The sequence below is a fragment of the Lithobates pipiens genome, unplaced genomic scaffold, assembly GCF_037356315.1.
Source record: "Lithobates pipiens isolate NorthernLeopardFrog02 unplaced genomic scaffold, aLitPip1_a1.2 Scaffold_23, whole genome shotgun sequence".
NCBI classification, from domain to species: Eukaryota; Metazoa; Chordata; class Amphibia; order Anura; family Ranidae; genus Lithobates; species Lithobates pipiens.
The window spans coordinates 3383663-3403950 of record NW_027507785.1 but is presented as its reverse complement, the minus strand read 5'-3'; the positions used below and the strand labels follow the sequence as shown (position 1 = coordinate 3403950).

Here is a 20288-nt window from a genome sequence, read left to right as displayed (position 1 = left end):
CAGACAAAGAGTCAGTACCATACTGACACCAGGAACATGTCCACAGACAAAGAGTCAGTACCATCCTAACACCAGGAACATGTCCACAGACAAAGAGTCAGTACCATACTGACACACAAAGGAACGTGTCCACAGACAAAGAGTCAGTACCATACTAATACCAGGAACATGTCCACAGACAAAGAGTCAGTACCATACTGACGTCAGGAACAGGTCACAGATTACAGACTTAACAATAACATGCAATGCTAGCAGACTACTCTCATGCAGTTAAAAGGGCATACTTTCCAGAGGTAGATCAATTATTCTACACTTTTATAAAACACTGGTTCATGTTCATCTGGATGATGTAGCTTAGTTTTGGTCACAAGTCCTCAGGAACTTGAACTACAAAGAGTTTAGTGAAGGGCAACAAAATGAATAAGAGTGATGGACCTACTGCCATACACATCACAACCCATAGAAATAGAGACAGTCCATATTAGGATTTTAGACTTGGTTTTATTTGCAGAACGTTAACTTGGATAGGAGAAGGATTCTCTCTCTTCACAGATAGATTTTGGTAGAATTATCCCTGAGAATACACAGGCAAGAAAATAAAGAGTCACTCTGAATAACCCTTTACCTGTAGATCCTTTTCCTTTAGAACAATTCTGCTTCCCCCGGTCATACTTGCTGCTCTATCTCCCCCAGTTGACCGCTACTTCTGTTTGTGCAGCACTCCCAAGTTAAACAAAAGGGCATTACTGTGAATAATTCCTTCTGCCTTACAGATTACATTTCCTTAGGTGTTGAACCTAGAGCCACAGGCCATTACCGCCCATTTCCATGACTCATGTGCCAACATCCCTCAGTCTTTGGAAGTACTGTTCTATAGTTTATACTGTAGATTCACAGTATTCAGCTCCATTTTCCTCTCCATTCCACTCACTTGTCCTCCCAATCAACAGTCCATGTTCCACTCACAGAAAGTCGATCACCCAGTCTCCTTCTTCCGCTTTGCTCCTACTTCCTCCATCCCTCTTCTGCGCATGACACGTTTCTCTCCCCGCAGGGGGACGCCCAGGCTACACCAGCTACTCCATGCTGTCTTCCTCTCCTGCCATGTGACCCCAGCTTATATGAGAGGCCTGCCCCTGCCCATGCAAATGAATGATTGGCCAGAGCTCCTTGCATGAGCTGCCTGCCACTCAGGTCTCAAGTCCTGCCCCTCTTCCAGAACAATTCCTCTGAAAGCATGGGGAAGCATCTTTGAGCCAGAGCACAGGTGGCCACACCCCCCACTACACTGACACTCCCATTCCCCAGTTCAAAACAACCAGGCCTGTCTGCAGTCTCAGGCCTGGTTAAATTTGCCTGAAGCTGCATTCTGTCACTAAAACACTTCCAGATCACCTACCTTTAGGTAGTGACCGCTAGTGATGGACGAACTTCCGACGGGACGTTTCGCGAACGCGAAACGCGAACGGACACAAACGTTCGCGAAAACGACCGTTCGCCGCGGGCTCCATTGACTTCAATGGGAGGCGAATTTCGCAAACCTTTAGGTCGAATTTGCGGCCACGGGGTAATTATTAGGGGGTAGCACGTAGTCCCACCACCTGGACAATAGCATAATACATGTATGAGGTGAATTTGGGATCGATAACTACAAGCATTTTTTTTTTATTTGGGAAATTGTTCTGACAATTCAGGACTATGGAGCTAATGAAGGCAATGGAGGAGAGGGAAGGTCAGGGACCAGGGTAGGCAAACAAGAGGGTGCAGGAGATACAGAGCACTGACAGCAGCACCGTAATACAGAGCACTGACATCAGCACCGTGACATACAGCGCTGACAGCAGCTCCGTGACATACAGCGCTGACAGCAGCTCCGTGACATACAGCGCTGACAGCAGCTCCGTGACATACAGCGCTGACAGCAGCTCCGTGACATACAGCGCTGACAGCAGCTCCGTGACATACAGCGCTGACAGCAGCACCGTGACATACAGCGCTGACAGCAGCTCCGTGACATACAGCGCTGACAGCAGCTCCGTGACATACAGCGCTGACAGCAGCTCCGTGACATACAGCACTGACAGCAGCTCCGTGACATACAGCGCTGACAGCAGCTCCGTGACATACAGCGCTGACAGCAGCACCGTGACATACAGCGCTGACAGCAGCTCCGTGACATACAGCGCTGACAGCAGCTCCGTGACATACAGCGCTGACAGCAGCTCCGTGACATACAGCGCTGACAGCAGCTCCGTGACATACAGCGCTGACAGCAGCTCCGTGACATACAGCGCTGACAGCAGCTCCGTGACATACAGCGCTGACAGCAGCTCCGTGACATACAGCGCTGACAGCAGCTCCGTGACATACAGCGCTGACAGCAGCTCCGTGACATACAGCGCTGACAGCAGCTCCGTGACATACAGCGCTGACAGCAGCACCGTAAGCAGCCCCAGGAGGAAGTCAGCACAGCACAGGGATGGTGTGATCCCCTCATAATAAGAACCCCCAGGAGGAAGTCAGCACAGCACAGGGATGGTGGGAGCCCCTCATAATAAGAACACCCAGGAGGAAGTCAGCACAGCACAGGGATGGTGGGAACCCCTCATAATAAGCAGCCCCAGTAGAAATATGACACCGCTCAACCTCTTCAAAGAGGAGGGTAGGGGCATATAGTACGGTGTGCTTTTTTGGGTCAGGGAAGTGAGCCAAATGAATTAAGAAGGTCTGTGTGCTTGATTCCAAAAATTGTTTATAGACATATACATGGTCTACTGATCACATGTGTTGAATTCCTCCGAGATCCATGCCTCATTCATTTTTAGAAATGTGAGGTAGTTAACACTGTGGTGAGCTAGGCGAGTACGCTTATCGGTCACAATCCCCCCTGCTGCGCTGAACGTCCTTTCGGACAGGACACTGGATGAGGGGCAAGCCAACAGTTCGATTGCAAATTGGGCAAGCTCTGGCCAGAGGTCAAGCCTGCCCACCCAGTAGTCTAGGGGTTCATCACTCCTCAGAGCGTCCACATCGGCCGTTAACCCAATGTAGTCGGACACCTGACGGTCTAGGCGTTCCCTGATGCTGGATCCGGATGACACCTGTCGATGGGTCGGCTGAAAGAATGACCTCATATCCGAAGTCACCAACACATCTTCAAACCGGCCTCTTCTTGCAGGCGCTGTTGGATTGGTACCCGCAAATCCTTCTCTGGGAGTGGGAATTGCTCCTCTGCCAGCGCACGCAAAAGCAGAATGCAGCATTTCTCGAAGCAAGGCCTGGAAGTGCTGCATTCTGACAGCCCTCTGCGACGGCGGTAACATTTCCGCCATTTTGTGTTTGTACCGGGGGTCTAAGTACGTTGCCACCCAGTACTGGTCCTTGACCCTCATGCTTTTTATACGGGGGTCCCTATTAAAACACTGGAGCATGAAGGCCCCCATTTGCACTAAAGTGGAAGCGGTGTGGTGGCCTGGCTCCTGCTCATCATCCAGGATAATGTCGTCCTCTTCATTCTCCTCTCCCCATCCTCGCACAACAGGGATCCCAGAAAGGTTTAAAGCATGCTCTTCTTGCTCCTGCTCATCCGCCCCGGCACCATCCTCCTCTGACTCCTCATCAGACTCCTGTTGTTGACTTGTCTCAGATAGAGTAGCCCCCCCTGGGAATTCATCCAGCATTGCGACTTCCTCATCTTCCCGCTCCTGCTCCTCCACAGCCTGATCAATGACACGACGCAATGCACGCTCCAGAAAGAAGGCATAAGGTACCATGTCACTGATGGCGCCATGGCTGCGACTGACCAGTTTGGTGATCTCCTCAAATGGCCGCAGAAGTCTGCATGTGTCGCGCATGAGCAGCCACTGGCGCGGTGAAAAAAAACCCAGCTCCCCAGAACCGTTTCTTTCGCAGAGTTCATACAGGTAGACGTTAACTGCACGTTTCTGCTGGAGCAGCCTATCAAGCATATAGAAGGTTGAGTTCCATCGCGTCGGGCAATCGCAAATAAGACGTCTGACCGGCAGATGGTGTCGCCGCTGAATGTCAGCAAGGCGAGCCATGGCCGTGTAAGATCTTCTGAAATGGGCCGAGATTTTCCTTGCCTGCCGCAAGATGTCCTGGACCCCAGGGTATTTGACAAGGAATCGCTGCACGACCAAGTTTAAGACGTGTGCCATGCACGGCACGTGCGTGATTTTGCCCTGTTTCAATGCGCTAAGCAGATTGGCACCGTTGTCACACACCACTTTACCAACTGTCAAATTGAGCGGTGTTAGCCACTCATCTGCCTGTGAACGCAAAGCTGAAAGGAGTGCCGGGCCAGTGTGGCTCTTTGCTTCCAGGCACAACAGACGCAGCACGGCATGGCAACGTCTCACCTGGCATGTGGAATAGGTTCTGGGGAGCTTGGGCGGTGCAGTGGAAGAGACGCTAGCAGCGGAAAAGGAGGAGGCAGCTGAGGAGGAGAGGGAGGAGGATGGAGTAGGAGGAGGAGAAGAAGAGTCAGGCCTGCATGCAATCCGTGGCGGTAAAACCAAATCTACACGGGTGCCACGGGTTACATGCTTGACGGCCGTCAGAAGGTTCACCCAGTGGGCAGTAAAACTGATATACCTTCCCTGCCCGTGTTTGCTAGACCACGTGTCTGTGGTCAGATGTATCTTGGCACCGACACTGTGTGCCAGAGATACATTCACTTGCCGCTGAACATGGCCATATAGCTCTGGGATGCCCTTCTCTGAGAAATACTTCCTTCCTGGGACCTTCCATTGTGGTGTTCCAATGGCCACAAATTTGCGAAAGGCCTCCGAGTCCACCAGTTTATATGGCAGTAGTTGGCGGGCTATGAGTTCTGACAAGCCAGCCGCCAACCGTTGGGCAAGAGGGTTATCCGGCGTCATCATTTTTTTACGCTCAAACATTAGGCCCACGGAAGCCTGCCTTTTTGCAGAAAAATGTGAGCTTGGCGTGATGGAAGGTGGAGTGGAGGACAATTGTGAGGAGAGAGGAGAAGGAGAAGTAGAAGACGAGGCTGGACGGTGAGAGCCTGCAGTGTGGCTTTGTGTGTTCCGTTGCTCCCACTGGGCTCGGTGATGGCTGCTCATGTGCCTTCTTAAGGCGGTCGTCCCTAGGTGAGTATTGGGCTTACCGCGACTAACGCGTTGACTGCAAAGATTGCAGATGGCAACGCTATTGTCAGCAGCGGACACGTTAAAAAAAGCCCACACTGCGGAGCCATGTGCCGGTGTCCTGGGAGCGCCAGATGTGACCGTACATGGTCGATGACTCGCTCCTGATACATTTGCAGTCTGCTTTGTCCCTGCTGTGCAATGTAAGTCATTGCTGCTTCTCCTCCCTATCTGCTGGTCCATATCTCCCTCTGAACTCCCCTCCTCTTCCTCTCTTGTGGGCACCCACGTGACATCACTAGACACGTCATCATCAACGTCACCTTCCCCACCGCTATAAGTAGAGTAGGCAGCAACACCGGGGACCAACCTCCTCCTTGGGCTGATCTGGGTACTGGCGTCAGACTGCTGAGTAGCGCTTGTTGCTACCTCCTCTTCCTGATCCAATACCAAGAGTGGCTGCGCATCAGAAATGTCCTCTTGATATGGATCGGAAAATAATTCCAGTGACTCAAGCGGAAGGTATGTGGTGGTGGTGGTGGTGGTCGTGTTGTTGGTGGTAGTGTCTTTGGGGGTGCACATAGCAGAGAGTGAAGAAGAGGGTGCAGATCGAGAGGATGAGGAGGGTGCAGAAGAGTAAGGCTGAGCGAGCCACTCAACCAAGTCTGGTGCATCCTTTAAAGTAATTGAACGCACCTTCTGCAACTTCCCACTTTGGCTCAAGCCTGTTGCTCCTGCCCTACCCCTACCACCCCTGCGGAAGGGCCTGCCTCTTCCTCTGCATGTCATTTTTTAAATGACCCTGTGACAAAACTCTTAGTCCCTATACCGCTGAAGGACTGCTGCAGTATAGGTGAGCGGTCAGCAGTGGTGCACGTCAACCCTATCTATTGTGGACCTATAGCGGTCCTTACAGAACAGCAGACTGTACCGCACTCAAGCCTATGTACCGTAGCACCCTATACCAAGTTACCAGTCCTTATAAGAACTTTTGTGGACCAAGCAGGTTGTGTATTAGTGTTTAGCAGACTGTACGTCAGTCCCTATACCGCTGAAGGACTGCTGCAGTATAGGGCAGCGGTCAGCAGTGGTGCACGTCAACCCTATCTATTGTGGACCGATAGCGGTCCTTACAGAACAGCAGACTGTACCGCACTCAAGCCTATGTACCGTAGCACCCTATACCAAGTTACCAGTCCTTATAAGAACTTTTGTGGACCAAGCAGGTTGTGTGTTAGTGTTTAGCAGACTGTGCGTCAGTCCCTATACCGCTGAAGGACTGCTGCAGTATAGGGCAGCGGTCAGCAGTAGTGCACGGCAACCCTATGTATTGTGGACCGATAGCGGTCCTTACAGAACAGCAGACTGTAACGCACTCAGGCCTATGTACCGTAGCACCCTATACCAAGTTACCAGTCCTTATAAGAACTTTTGTGGACCAAGCAGGTTGTGTGTTAGTGATTAGCAGACTGTACGTCAGTCCCTATACCAATGAAGGACTGCTGCAGTATAGGGCAGCGGTCAGCAGTAGTGCACGGCAACCCTATGTATTGTGGACCGATAGCGGTCCTTACAGAACAGCAGACTGTAACGCACTCAGGCCTATGTACCGTAGCACCCTATACCAAGTTACCAGTCCTTATAAAAACTTTTGTGGACCAAGCAGGTTGTGTGTTAGTGTTTAGCAGACTGTGCGTCAGTCCCTATACCGCTGAAGGACTGCTGCAGTATAGGGCAGCGGTCAGCAGTGGTGCACGTCAACCCTATCTATTGTGGACCGATAGCGGTCCTTACAGAACAGCAGACTGTACCGCACTCAAGCCTATGTACCGTAGCACCCTATACCAAGTTACCAGTCCTTATAAGAACTTTTGTGGACCAAGCAGGTTGTGTATTAGTGTTTAGCAGACTGTACGTCAGTCCCTATACCGCTGAAGGACTGCTGCAGTATAGGGCAGCGGTCAGCAGTGGTGCACGTCAACCCTATCTATTGTGGACCGATAGCGGTCCTTACAGAACAGCAGACTGTACCGCACTCAAGCCTATGTACCGTAGCACCCTATACCAAGTTACCAGTCCTTATAAGAACTTTTGTGGAACAAGCAGGTTGTGTGTTAGTGATTAGCAGACTGTACGTCAGTCCCTATACCAATGAAGGACTGCTGCAGTATAGGGCAGCGGTCAGCAGTAGTGCACGGCAACCCTATGTATTGTGGACCGATAGCGGTCCTTACAGAACAGCAGACTGTACTGCACTCAGGCCTATGTACCGTAGCACCCTATACCAAGTTACCAGTCCTTATAAGAACTTTTGTGGACCAAGCAGGTTGTGTGTTAGTGTTTAGCAGACTGTGCGTCAGTCCCTATACCGCTGAAGGACTGCTGCAGTATAGGGCAGCGGTCAGCAGTAGTGCACGGCAACCCTATGTATTGTGGACCGATAGCGGTCCTTACAGAACAGCAGACTGTAACGCACTCAGGCCTATGTACCGTAGCACCCTATACCAAGTTACCAGTCCTTATAAGAACTTTTGTGGACCAAGCAGGTTGTGTGTTAGTGATTAGCAGACTGTACGTCAGTCCCTATACCAATGAAGGACTGCTGCAGTATAGGGCAGCGGTCAGCAGTAGTGCACGGCAACCCTATGTATTGTGGACCGATAGCGGTCCTTACAGAACAGCAGACTGTAACGCACTCAGGCCTATGTACCGTAGCACCCTATACCAAGTTACCAGTCCTTATAAAAACTTTTGTGGACCAAGCAGGTTGTGTGTTAGTGTTTAGCAGACTGTGCGTCAGTCCCTATACCGCTGAAGGACTGCTGCAGTATAGGGCAGCGGTCAGCAGTGGTGCACGTCAACCCTATCTATTGTGGACCGATAGCGGTCCTTACAGAACAGCAGACTGTACCGCACTCAAGCCTATGTACCGTAGCACCCTATACCAAGTTACCAGTCCTTATAAGAACTTTTGTGGACCAAGCAGGTTGTGTATTAGTGTTTAGCAGACTGTACGTCAGTCCCTATACCGCTGAAGGACTGCTGCAGTATAGGGCAGCGGTCAGCAGTGGTGCACGTCAACCCTATCTATTGTGGACCGATAGCGGTCCTTACAGAACAGCAGACTGTACCGCACTCAAGCCTATGTACCGTAGCACCCTATACCAAGTTACCAGTCCTTATAAGAACTTTTGTGGAACAAGCAGGTTGTGTGTTAGTGATTAGCAGACTGTACGTCAGTCCCTATACCAATGAAGGACTGCTGCAGTATAGGGCAGCGGTCAGCAGTAGTGCACGGCAACCCTATGTATTGTGGACCGATAGCGGTCCTTACAGAACAGCAGACTGTAACGCACTCAGGCCTATGTACCGTAGCACCCTATACCAAGTTACCAGTCCTTATAAGAACTTTTGTGGACCAAGCAGGTTGTGTGTTAGTGATTAGCAGACTGTACGTCAGTCCCTATACCAATGAAGGACTGCTGCAGTATAGGGCAGCGGTCAGCAGTAGTGCACGGCAACCCTATGTATTGTGGACCGATAGCGGTCCTTACAGAACAGCAGACTGTACTGCACTCAGGCCTATGTACCGTAGCACCCTATACCAAGTTACCAGTCCTTATAAAAACTTTTGTGGACCAAGCAGGTTGTGTGTTAGTGTTTAGCAGACTGTGCGTCAGTCCCTATACCGCTGAAGGACTGCTGCAGTATAGGGCAGCGGTCAGCAGTAGTGCACGGCAACCCTATGTATTGTGGACCGATAGCGGTCCTTACAGAACAGCAGACTGTAACGCACTCAGGCCTATGTACCGTAGCACCCTATACCAAGTTACCAGTCCTTATAAGAACTTTTGTGGACCAAGCAGGTTGTGTGTTAGTGATTAGCAGACTGTACGTCAGTCCCTATACCAATGAAGGACTGCTGCAGTATAGGGCAGCGGTCAGCAGTAGTGCACGGCAACCCTATGTATTGTGGACCGATAGCGGTCCTTACAGAACAGCAGACTGTACCGCACCCAAGCCTATGTACCGTAGCACCCTAGACAGACCAAGTTACCAGTCCTGATAAAGAGCTTTGTGGAACAAGTGAGTTGTGAATGATTAGCAGACTGCAGCAGAAGGGCAGCAGTCAAGTATAATATTCTTTCTATATTTGGAAGAAAGAATATTATACGTGTACAAGCCTATTACCGTACCACTGATACCAGTCCTGAAAAGAACCTTTGTGGAACTAATAGTAACAGCAAGTCTTTAAAATTATCCTCACTGCCTGACACACTGCTTCCTGCCTGTCCCTATACAAATTGGCAAAAAAGAGTAGGCTGGAACGATTAGCTGGAACAGCTCTTTTGTGGACCTGATAGTAACAGCTAATGATGATGATGATGATGATGATGAAGAAAGACTAATCTGGCTGAGCTGTCCCTAAAATAGCAGCATACAGCGCTCTGTCCCTTTATCTAAACTGACAAAAGAAACTCAGGCTGCTGACCTAACACCTATACCAGTCCTGAAAAGAACTTTTGTGTACCAAATAGCTAGCGTTTTCTCTGTCCCTACTCCACACAGGATCCTTTCCCTACAGTGACAGAAGAAAGAATGTAAAATGGCCACCGGATCGGGTGTATTTATAGGTTAGGGGGAATGTCCAAGTGTCCATGAGCTGTCATGTCTCAATTGGTTGTCCTGTAACACATGATAAACGTGTCACGAAAGGTTAAAGTTCTTGTATACATTAAACACGTAAGTCCGCCGGGGCGAACGACGGAAAAAGGCGTTCGAACCCGCGGACGGCGAAAGTCGGAAATTCGCCGCGAAACGACCGCCGGGCGAACCGTTCGGCCATCACTAGTGACCGCTACATATATATATATATATATATATATATATATATATATATATATATATATATATATATATATCTATATAAAACACTCACTGGCCACTTTATTAGGTACAACTGTTCAATGGCATGGTAACACAAATTGCTAATCAACCAATCACAAAGATTTAGGCATCTAGATGTGGTAAAGACGACTTGTCAAAGTTCAAACCAAGCATCAGAATGGTTATCTTCTTTACTGATTTCCGTACTATGGTTCTCTATGATGTACACCAAGTTGCACAATTTAACTAAATGACTTAACCACTAGCCGACCAGCCGCTGTCAGTATACAGCGACAGGTCGGCTGTCTCCCGCAAATCGCTGTAGCTGTACGTCGGTACTTTAAACAGCTGTAGCACTAACCCCCGAAGGAGCTGCTGGTTAGATTTGGGCTTACCGTTACCTTCTTTCTCCTCACTTCACTTCTAGGCATGTCCCGTGGTAGATGGCCCAGTAACTTGAGAGACTGACAACAGATACACTTAAAGGGATTTTATTTTCAAAAATGTAGACAATGAACAGTCTCTTAAAATGGGATCAGAGGGTTGGAAATGAAGTTCAGGTACTCTTATACCGCGTATACACGACAGGACTTAAGTCCGGCAGACTTTCGACGGAGTTCTGACGGAGTTCCGACAGAGTTCTGACGGACTTTTCGAATGAGCGGACTTGGCCACACACAATCACACCAAACTCCGACGGATTCGAACGTGATGACGTACGACTGGACTCAAATAAGGAAGTTCATAGCCAGTAGCCAAAAACTGCCCTAGGGTCGGTTTTAGTCCGTCGGAATAGCATACACACGAGCAAATTTTTCGGTAGGAACTGGGTCCGGCAGAGTTCTGGTGGAAAAATTTGAAGCATGTTTCATTTCTAAAGTCTGTCAGACTTTTGCGAATCAAAAGTCCGTTGCAGCCCACACACGATCGAATAGTCTGCCGGAATCATTCCGTCAGACTTTGGATGTTGAAAAGTCCGCTCGTGTGTACGGGGCTTTAGCGGCAAAGTCAATATTGAAGAACTTGCTTACTTTGACTGCATTCAGAGAATAGCCATTCACAACTGGATGATCACTCAGGTTGGACATCCTTCTCTCACAGGGCCTAGCAGCAAACAAGGTGCTTACTCAGGAACAAGTCTCTGCCACAGACGTTGATGAAAAAACATGTAGGAAAACTAAACTTGTAGAACACTCGTGTGATACCTGGATCTTTCGGCCAGCTTGGCGATATCCACGAGACCGGATTCTCTTGGGTACTTCAGCCCCTCCAGGCTCTTGCTAAGAAACCAACCGGTATGTGGCCTTCTTCTGAAGAGTCCTCCCCTGGATATCAAGAAGTCACTGGGTCTCTTCCCAAACGGAGACGGCACCCAAACACCTCAGAATCCTCCTTTAATTTCCTTGCCTCGGGCTAGCCAGCTGCGAGACAGCAAGATCAGGTGGATCCGCACCCCAGGCCATAGCCTTCCTGGGGGCTGGTCAGGAGTACCAGGACCATGAAGTCAGCACATCCTTCTGGACCAGAACCTTGAACCACGTGACATCCGCATCTTAAATGCCCTCTCCCAGAAAGCACAGCAAGAGCGCCACCCCTACCGGGCAGGCTCCAAGAGAGAGTAACTTAAGCACCCAACCAGACCATACTTCCATGCCTGCCAGAAAAGACAATGCCCCCTGTGGCCAGGTTGAACATCCCATAGTCCAGTCAGACTGATGCTGAGGTCCAAATTTAGACAATTGTACCCAAAACAAACTGCAGTTCAGGTGAAACCTTAAATTTGAAAAACACATAGCGTGTGCTCTTCAGGAGCCGGTGCTACATAGCTATAGCGGCGGGGACCCGATGCACGTGGCCAGCGGGCGCGATGTCCGCCGGCCATGCACGATCGCGGGAACGAAAGCAAGAATGGGGGATGTGTGTGTGTGTAACTATACACATCCCCATTCTGTCAGGAGAGGAGAGACAGATCATCTCCCTCACTAGCGAGGTGCAGTGATCTGGCTCCTCCTCTAGTCAGTCACATCCCCATATAGTTAGAAACACCTCCCAGGAAACACAATTAACCCCTTGATTGCCCCCTAGTGTTAACCCTTTCCCAATAAAATTTATACAGTAATCAGTGCATTTTTATAGCTCTGATCACTGTATAAATGTCAATGGTTCCAAAAATGTATGAAATGTGTTCGTTCTGTCTGCCGCCATGTCGCAGTCCCACTAAAAATCGCAGATCGCTGCCATTACTGTTAAAAAAAAAAAATAATATATATATATATATATATATATATATATATATATATATATATATATATATATAAAATAAAAATGCCATATATATATATTTCCTATTTTGTAGACGCTATAACTTTTGCTCAAACCAATCAATATATGCTTATAGCAATTTTTATTACCAAAAATATGTAGAAGAATACATATCGGCCTAAACTAAGTAAGAATATTGCTTTTTTTTTTTTCAAAATTGTCACTCATTTTTTTGATTATAGCACAAAAAATAAAAACTGCAGAGGTGATCAAATACCACCAAAAGAAAGCTCTATTTGTGTGGAAAAAAGGACGTCAATTTTGTTTGGGTACAACGTCACACGGCCGCACAATTGTCAGGTAAAATGACGTAGTGCCGAATCGCAAAAAATGGCCTGGTCATTAGGGGGCAAATCCTTCCAGGGCTGAAGTGGTTAAAGAGGATAGGGTTGTCGCCAGCCCAGACAGTTTAGCTCATGAGGGGGTGTCTGGGAAGGTCGATAAACCCTTTACCTCCACCATAGATCGAATTCCAGGAAGCCTACGGTGTTTTTTAAAAGTATTCTCCCCCCTTGGCATTTTCCGTGTTTTGTTGCTTCACATCCTGGAATTAACATGGATTGTTTGAGGATTTACATCATTTAATTTACAGAACACGCCCACAACTTCGAAGATTTTTTTTTATTGTGAAGCAAACAACAAATAGGACAAAATAACAGAAAAAGTCAATGTGCAAAACTATTCACCTCCCTAAAGTCAGTACTTCGTAGAGCCGCCTTTTGTGGCTATCACAGCTCCGAGTCTCTTTGGATAAGTCTCTATGAGTCTTGTCACATCTCACCACTGAGATTTTTGCCCATTCCTCCTGGTAAAACTGCTCCAGCTCCTTCAAGTTGGATGTTTGCGCTTGTGAACAGCAATCTTTAAGTCTGACCACATATTTTCTATTTTATTGAGGTCTGGGCTTTGACTAGGCCATTCCAACACATTTCCATGTTTCCCCTTAAACCACTCAAGTGTTGCTTTAGCAGTGTGTTTGGGGTCATTGTCCTGCTGGAATGTGAACCTCCGTCCTAGCCTCAAATCACACACCGAGTGCTATAGGTTTTCCTCAAGAATATCCCTGTATTTAGTACCATTCGTGTTTCCCTCAACTCTGACCAGTTTCCCAGTCCTGACTGCTGAAAAACATCCCCACAGCATGATGCTGCCACCACCATGCTTCACAGTGGGGATGGTGTTCTCTGGATGATGTGATGTGATGTGTTGGGTTTGCGCCAGACATAGCGTTTTCTTTGATGGCTAAAAAGTTTAATTTTAGTCTCATCAGACCAGAGGACATTCCTCCATACATCAGACCAGAGAACCTTCCTCCATACATCAGACCAGATCACCTTCCTCCATACATCAGACTAGACCACCTTCCTCCATACATCAGACCAGAGCACCTTCCTCCATACATCAGACCAGATCACCTTCCTCCATACATCAGACCAGATCACCTTCCTCCATACATCAGACCAGATCATCTTCCTCCATACATCAGAGCAGATCACCTTCCTCCATACATCAGACTAGATCACCTTCCTCCATACATCAGAGCAGATCACCTTCCTCCATACATCAGACCAGATCACCTTCCTCCATACATCAGACCAGAGCACCTTCCTCCATACATCAGACCAGATCACCTTCCTCCATACATCAGACCAGATCACCTTCCTCCATACATTAGACCAGATCACCTTCCTCCATACATCAGACCAGAGCACCTTCCTCCATACATCAGACCAGATCACCTTCCTCCATACATTAGACCAGATCACCTTCCTCCATACATCAGACCAGATCACCTTCCTCCATACATCAGACCAGAGCACCTTCCTCCATACATCAGACCAGATCACCTTCCTCCATACATCAGACCAGAGCACCTTCCTCCATACATCAGACCAGAGCACCTTCCTCCATACATCAGACCAGAGCACCTTCCTCCATACATCAGACCAGAGCACCTTCCTCCATACATCAGACCGGAGCACCTTCCTCCATACATCAGACCAGATCACCTTCCTCCGTACATCAGACCAGATCACCTTCCTCCGTACATCAGACCAGATCACCTTCCTCCATACATCAGACCAGATCACCTTCCTCCATACATCAGACCAGATCACCTTCCTCCGTACATCAGACCAGATCACCTTCCTCCGTACATCAGACCAGATCACCTTCCTCCATACATCAGATCAGATCACCTTCCTCCATACATCAAACCACATCACCTTCCTCCATACATCAGACCAGGTCACCTTCCTCCATACATTTTGGGAGTGTCCCACATGCCTTTTCCCAAACTCAAAACATGCCATTTTGTTTTTTGCTGAAAGTAATGGCTTTCTTCTGGCCACTCTGCCATAAAGCCCAACTCTATGAAGCGTACAGCTTATTGTCCTCCTATGTACAGATACTCCAGTCTCCAGGGTTACCTTAGGTCTCTGTGCTCCTCTCTGATTAATGCCCTCCTTGCCCGGTCCATGAGTTTTGGTGTGCGGCCGTCTGTTAACAGGTTTGCTGTTGTGCCATGTTCTTTCCATTTGGTCATGATAGATTTGATGGTGCTCCTAGGGATCATCAAAGATTTGGATATTTTTTTATAACCTAAACCTAACTTGTACTTCTTAACAACATTGTCCCTTACTTGTCTAGAGAGTTCCTTGGTCTTCATGGCAGTGTTTGGTTAGTGGTGCCTCTTGCTTAGGTGTTGCAGCCTCTGGGGCCTTTCACAAAGGTGTGTATATGTAATGACAGATCATGTGACACTTAGATTGCACACAGGTGGACATCATTTCACTAATTATGTGACTTCTGAAGGTAATTGTTTTCACCAGAGCTTTCTATGGGCTTCATAACAAAGGGGTTGAATGCATCAGTTTTATGTATATATTTTTATAATTTTACTTCACCAACTTAGACTATTGTGTTCTGATCCATCACATATAATTCAGATGAAAAAAAAACATTGAACTAAAGGCTGTAATGTAAAAAAATAGGTAAAAAGCCAAGGGGGTGAATACTTTTGCGAGGCACTGTATACAATGATAATATTATCCTACTTTGATATCATTCTGTTTCCTGCTACACATCTATTTACATGTTGTTGTTTTACAGCCTTGCACTATACGACAGATTTTGTTCACTTATTTGATCTGTTATATGTGAAAAACATTAATAAAAAACAATTGATTTAAATCTTCTTCCCTTGATGTATTAACTTTGGATAGTAAATCCCTTTTCCTGGACCTCCCTATGTCAGCCTACTGTGGGTCAGTGCCGCCCCCTCTGACCCCTCCAGGACCACCTTTTCCCTAGCCCATAAAGGGCGGCTGTCTGCCCACACCAATGTGCTTTTTTCGTCCTCGCTCCAGACGCCTTTTAAAGTTTATTTTTTTTTTTTTATTTTTTTTTTTTTTATTTATTATGGCATTGGAGGAGAATTGTCAACTGCCTTGTTTCTTCTCCCGGACCTGGCATCCACAGGCGTTGGGTCAGGGTGCTCTGCCCAGGTCTTGGAACTTCCCCTTGGTTTATGTGTTCCTGCTGCTTCCATTGGCTCTCAAAATCCCGCTGAAGATTCAGCGAGAAAGGATCACAGCAATAGTAGTCTTACCTTACTGGCTCAGGGAGGGTTTCTTCTGGCTTGGAGGGTAAAGTTGGGCTCGCCAATCCCACTGCCTCCTTGTCAAAATCTCCTTCTGCGGAGTGGGGCCTGACACCCCGAGCTGCAGGAGGACGAAGTTAATAACTTGGAAGTGAGAGGGAGGCTTTAACTGGCTTGGGTCTCTCGGGCGGTGTAGTGGAGACATTATTACAGGCTCGTAAGAGGTCCACGAATGTAACCTATCACCAGATCTGGAATACTACAGAAAGGGGTTGGGACCTTGGATCTCCTTCAGTATCTAACATTTTGGAGTTTCTGCAGAGTGGTTTCTAAGGGTTAGCTTATAATTCCCTGAAGGGTCAAATTCCCACTTTGTCGGTTATGTCGTGTACAACATATGCTCTACATCCGTTGGTGATCTGATTTTTAGGGGAAGCCATAGAAATCAGACCTCCATTGAAATAGTTGTTTCCAAAAGAGGACTTAACACTAGTCTTGGGAACTTCGCTGGTTCCTCCGTTTGATTCAAACTTTCTCTTGTTCATTATTTCTTTTAACAGTTTTTTGTTTTTGTTTTTTTGCTAGCCGTTGCCTCGGACAGAAGAGTCTCTGAGTTGTGCGCCTTCTCATCTAAAGAACCATATTGTTTGGTGTTCCCACTCAAAATAGTCCTTAGGCTGATACCAAGCTTACTACCTAAGGTTGCCATATCATTTCGTATGAACTGGGAGGTCATTCTCCCTGCCTTTCCGGCTGATACAGCTGATGATGAGTGGAGTAGGTTAGACCTGGTCTCTGTGGTTGCAACCTACCTGAAATGGACTAAAAGCAGATCAGCTGTAGTTTTTTTCCCAATGGAGCCTAAAAGGGTATGCAGGCAACATCCAGAGTCGTGTCTTCCTGATTTGTCAAAGACCATACATATTGCATACAAAACACTGGGCCTTCCTCCTCCTTCAGAGATCAAAGCACATTCGACGAGGGGTATGGCAGCATCCTGGGCAGCATATGCAAAGGTCGCCCCTGAGGTAGTTTGCAGAGCAGCAAGCTGGAGCGCACCCAACACCTTTTATTAGGCATTACAGGCTTAATTTGGCTTGTCCGCCTGAGGAAACATTTGGCTCTATGGTTATTACGGCGGCTGTTGCCCATTAAAAATTTGAATATCATTGCATTGACAGTTTGGCTTATTTTTTGTCTTCCCTCCCTTTTTAATATTGCTTGGTACATCCCACAGTAGGCTGACATGGAGAGGTCCAGGAATAAGGAAAATTGTTGTCCATAGTTACTGTAATTTTCCTTTCCTTTCCTGGATCCTCCCCATATCAGCCGGAGGATTCCCACCCAGTTTATCTGGTGTGGGCAGACAGCCGCCCTTTATGGGCTAGGAAAAAGGTTGTCCTGGAGGGTTCAGAGGGGGCGGAGCTGACCCACAGTAGGCTGACATGGGGAGGATCTAGGAAAGGAAAATTACAGTAAGTATGGACGACAATTTTCCTTAATACAGCCCACTTCCTGTTTCTTGTCTGGTCATTAGCCTAGGATTATGACATCATGCACAACTCTTAGCCCTTGTACACATGGTCGGACATTCCGACAACCAAATCCGTCGGATTTTGTCCGAAACTGGTGTTGCATACACACGGTCGGACAAAGTTGTCGGGAAATCCAATCGTTCAAAGCGTGATGACGTTATTTTGTTACGACGGGACTACGTTCAGGCTAGTAGCCAATAGCTTTGGTCTAGGAATTTGATTTGAGCATGCATGGCACTTTGTCCGATTGGAATTCTCTACAAACGATCGTACAAAGTCCGATTGGATCATGTTGTCGGAATATTTTATAGCCCAGCTCTAAAACGTTGTCAGTCGGATATTCCGACGGAAACAGTTCCATGGAGCCCACACACAGTCGGATTATCTGGCAAAACAGGGTCCGATTGGACATTTTCCGTCAGAATGTCCGACCGTGTGTACAAGGGCTTATGCCGCGTACACACAGTCGGACCGTCTGACAGAAAAAGTCAGACGGAATCTTTTCATAGGACATTTCGATCGTGTGTGGGCCTCATCTGACTTTTTTTTTCGAAAATTCTGACGGACCTAGAAATAGAACATGTTTTAAAGATTTCAGTTCCTGCAGACTGCAGTTCCACTTTGATCTGTCTCTTAACGTGGTGTATACAAAGCAATTAGTAAAAAAAAAAATATATATATATATATATAGCGCTGGCTCCTGACGAGCACGTGCTATTTGTTTTTGAAAATTAATATTCCTGAAACCACAGTTGGGTTTTATTTTCTCTCGGAACCAGTCCAGTGGGGATGTTTGTCCTGCTGTTTACTCTGGGAGAGGGTATTTGAGGTACTGACATCACGTGTTTCAGGGTGCCGGTCCAGAAGATATTTTCTGTCTGTTTGGTCCTGGTCCTCCTGACCAGCCCTCATGGCCCTCCTGGCCTGGGGTGAGGATCCATGCACCTCCAAGTCTTGGGGCTGGATAGCCCGAGGCAAAGCAACTGCAGGGACAGGCCTGAATGGATATCGGGGCCTAATGATTCAAAGGTCGTCTGGTGCCGTCTCAACTAAGGAGAGGCCCAACAACTGGAGAAGCATCCAGGGGAGGACTCTTCAGGAGAAGGCCATGCGCAAGGCTGGATTCTCTGAAGGAGCCTGGAGGCTCAGTTGAAGGACACTTCATGGATCTACACTCATACGGTATCACTGGACCAGCTGAGAGATACTGGTACCGTGTGATAGCTCTTTAAATTTGTCTACGTCCCTCAGTTTTACATCCAAGTCTGTGGCAGAGACTTTTTTTCAAGTGTTCTACATCCAAGTCTGTGGCAGAGACTTTGCTTTACTTAACACCCTACCGGCTGCTAGGCCTAGTGAGAGGAGGTCTATCCGGGGGTTGTGAGAATCCAGCTGTGAAACGGTAATTCTCTTTGGACTTTCTATTCTTGCAGTCCAAAAGTTCCTGAACTTCCTTCCTAACCCTCTACCTTAAATTTAGAGACTTTGTTTCTATTTTCAAATAAATAACCTAAAAGAAGATCCAGTGTCAGTTTCTACAATCCTTTGGGCCATCTACCACGGGAAAGCCCAAGACAGAGATGAGATCAAGAAGGTAACGGTAAGCCCAATAAAACCAACAGCTCCTTCGGGGGTCAGTGCTATATATATATATATATATATATGAATAAAAGACCAAAAATATCCCATCCAGACAGTGAGAGAGAGGAGAGAGATGGCCGATCATTCTGATAATTATTATATAATATAGGACAGGGTCAGAGTAATACAAACACTTATTATCCAACTTACTCTGTGCTGGAATCCATTGTGTTTGGATATTTTTTTCATGTAGTACATGTCATGTAGAGCTTTGGCCAGAACATATACAGCCGTGTATGCAAAGGAAGGTATTGGTGTATCTTCAGCAAATATGGAGGACGACTCTATTAAACCGGTACAAAATTTTGGCAAAAAAGAATACGCTAAAGAAAAAAGATCATTTTTCTTTTTGTTTGGGGAAAGACAATGAAACATATAAAGCCAAATATCTTCCATTATCGGGTCATGTAAGCAGTGGGAGACGTTGAATCCATGGGGATAAATATAGACATTTATGGGCATTTGTTGTGGCCAAACAAATAAGAAGCTGCAATTGAGTGCTATAGAGTCATTTATATTCGCAGTATATAGTTTATTCCATGAAGGTGGGACAATCAATGTGATCTGATTTAAAATTGAGGACATATAAGGAGTAAAAAAGTGCATTCTGGCAGTTCCACACACTATGACAACTTTAGCCGTTGAATTACCAAGAATATAATTGATGACATTCCGAGAATCATCTTTTTTAAAAACTTCTTGGATTTTAGTGATATATTCTGTACAGATCCCGTGTTGTCTCATCATCTTGCTCAGCTCTTGGGCCTCCTCATCACCGCTGCCGTCCCATGCTGTTAATATTCCAACCCAGTTCCATCCAAAATGCAGCAACAGTTTTATAAGGGCTCTATAATGGACCCGATCGTCTGGGGTCATACGGAATAAAGTTGGATACATTTTCCCATCACTCAGGCGAGGGTCGGTGACTCGATAACTGATCTGGATAAGATATTGAGAACAATTTTAATGGGATGGCATTATACAGACCAGTGTTTCTCATCCGGGGTTCTGCGAGAAGCCTTCACGGGTTCATAGTTACATATAGTTACATAGTAGGTGAGGTTGAAAAAAGTCCAACCTATGTGTGTGATTATATGTCATTATTAAATTGTATATCCCTGTATGTTGTGGTCGTTCAGGTGCTTATCTAATAGTTTCTTGAAACTATTGATG

General features: G+C 47.0%; 1 protein-coding gene across 1 annotated transcript in view; it reads right to left on the bottom strand.

The window, feature by feature from the left end:
- Positions 1–20012, bottom strand: part of LOC143927162 (vomeronasal type-2 receptor 26-like) — a 66113-nt gene extending 46101 nt beyond the window's left edge. Inside the window, exon 1 of the mRNA XM_077451111.1 lies at positions 19266–20012. Coding sequence (XP_077307237.1) covers positions 19266–20012 — 747 coding nt within the window. The remainder of the gene's footprint in view (positions 1–19265) is intronic.
- Positions 20013–20288: the final 276 nt, after the last annotated feature.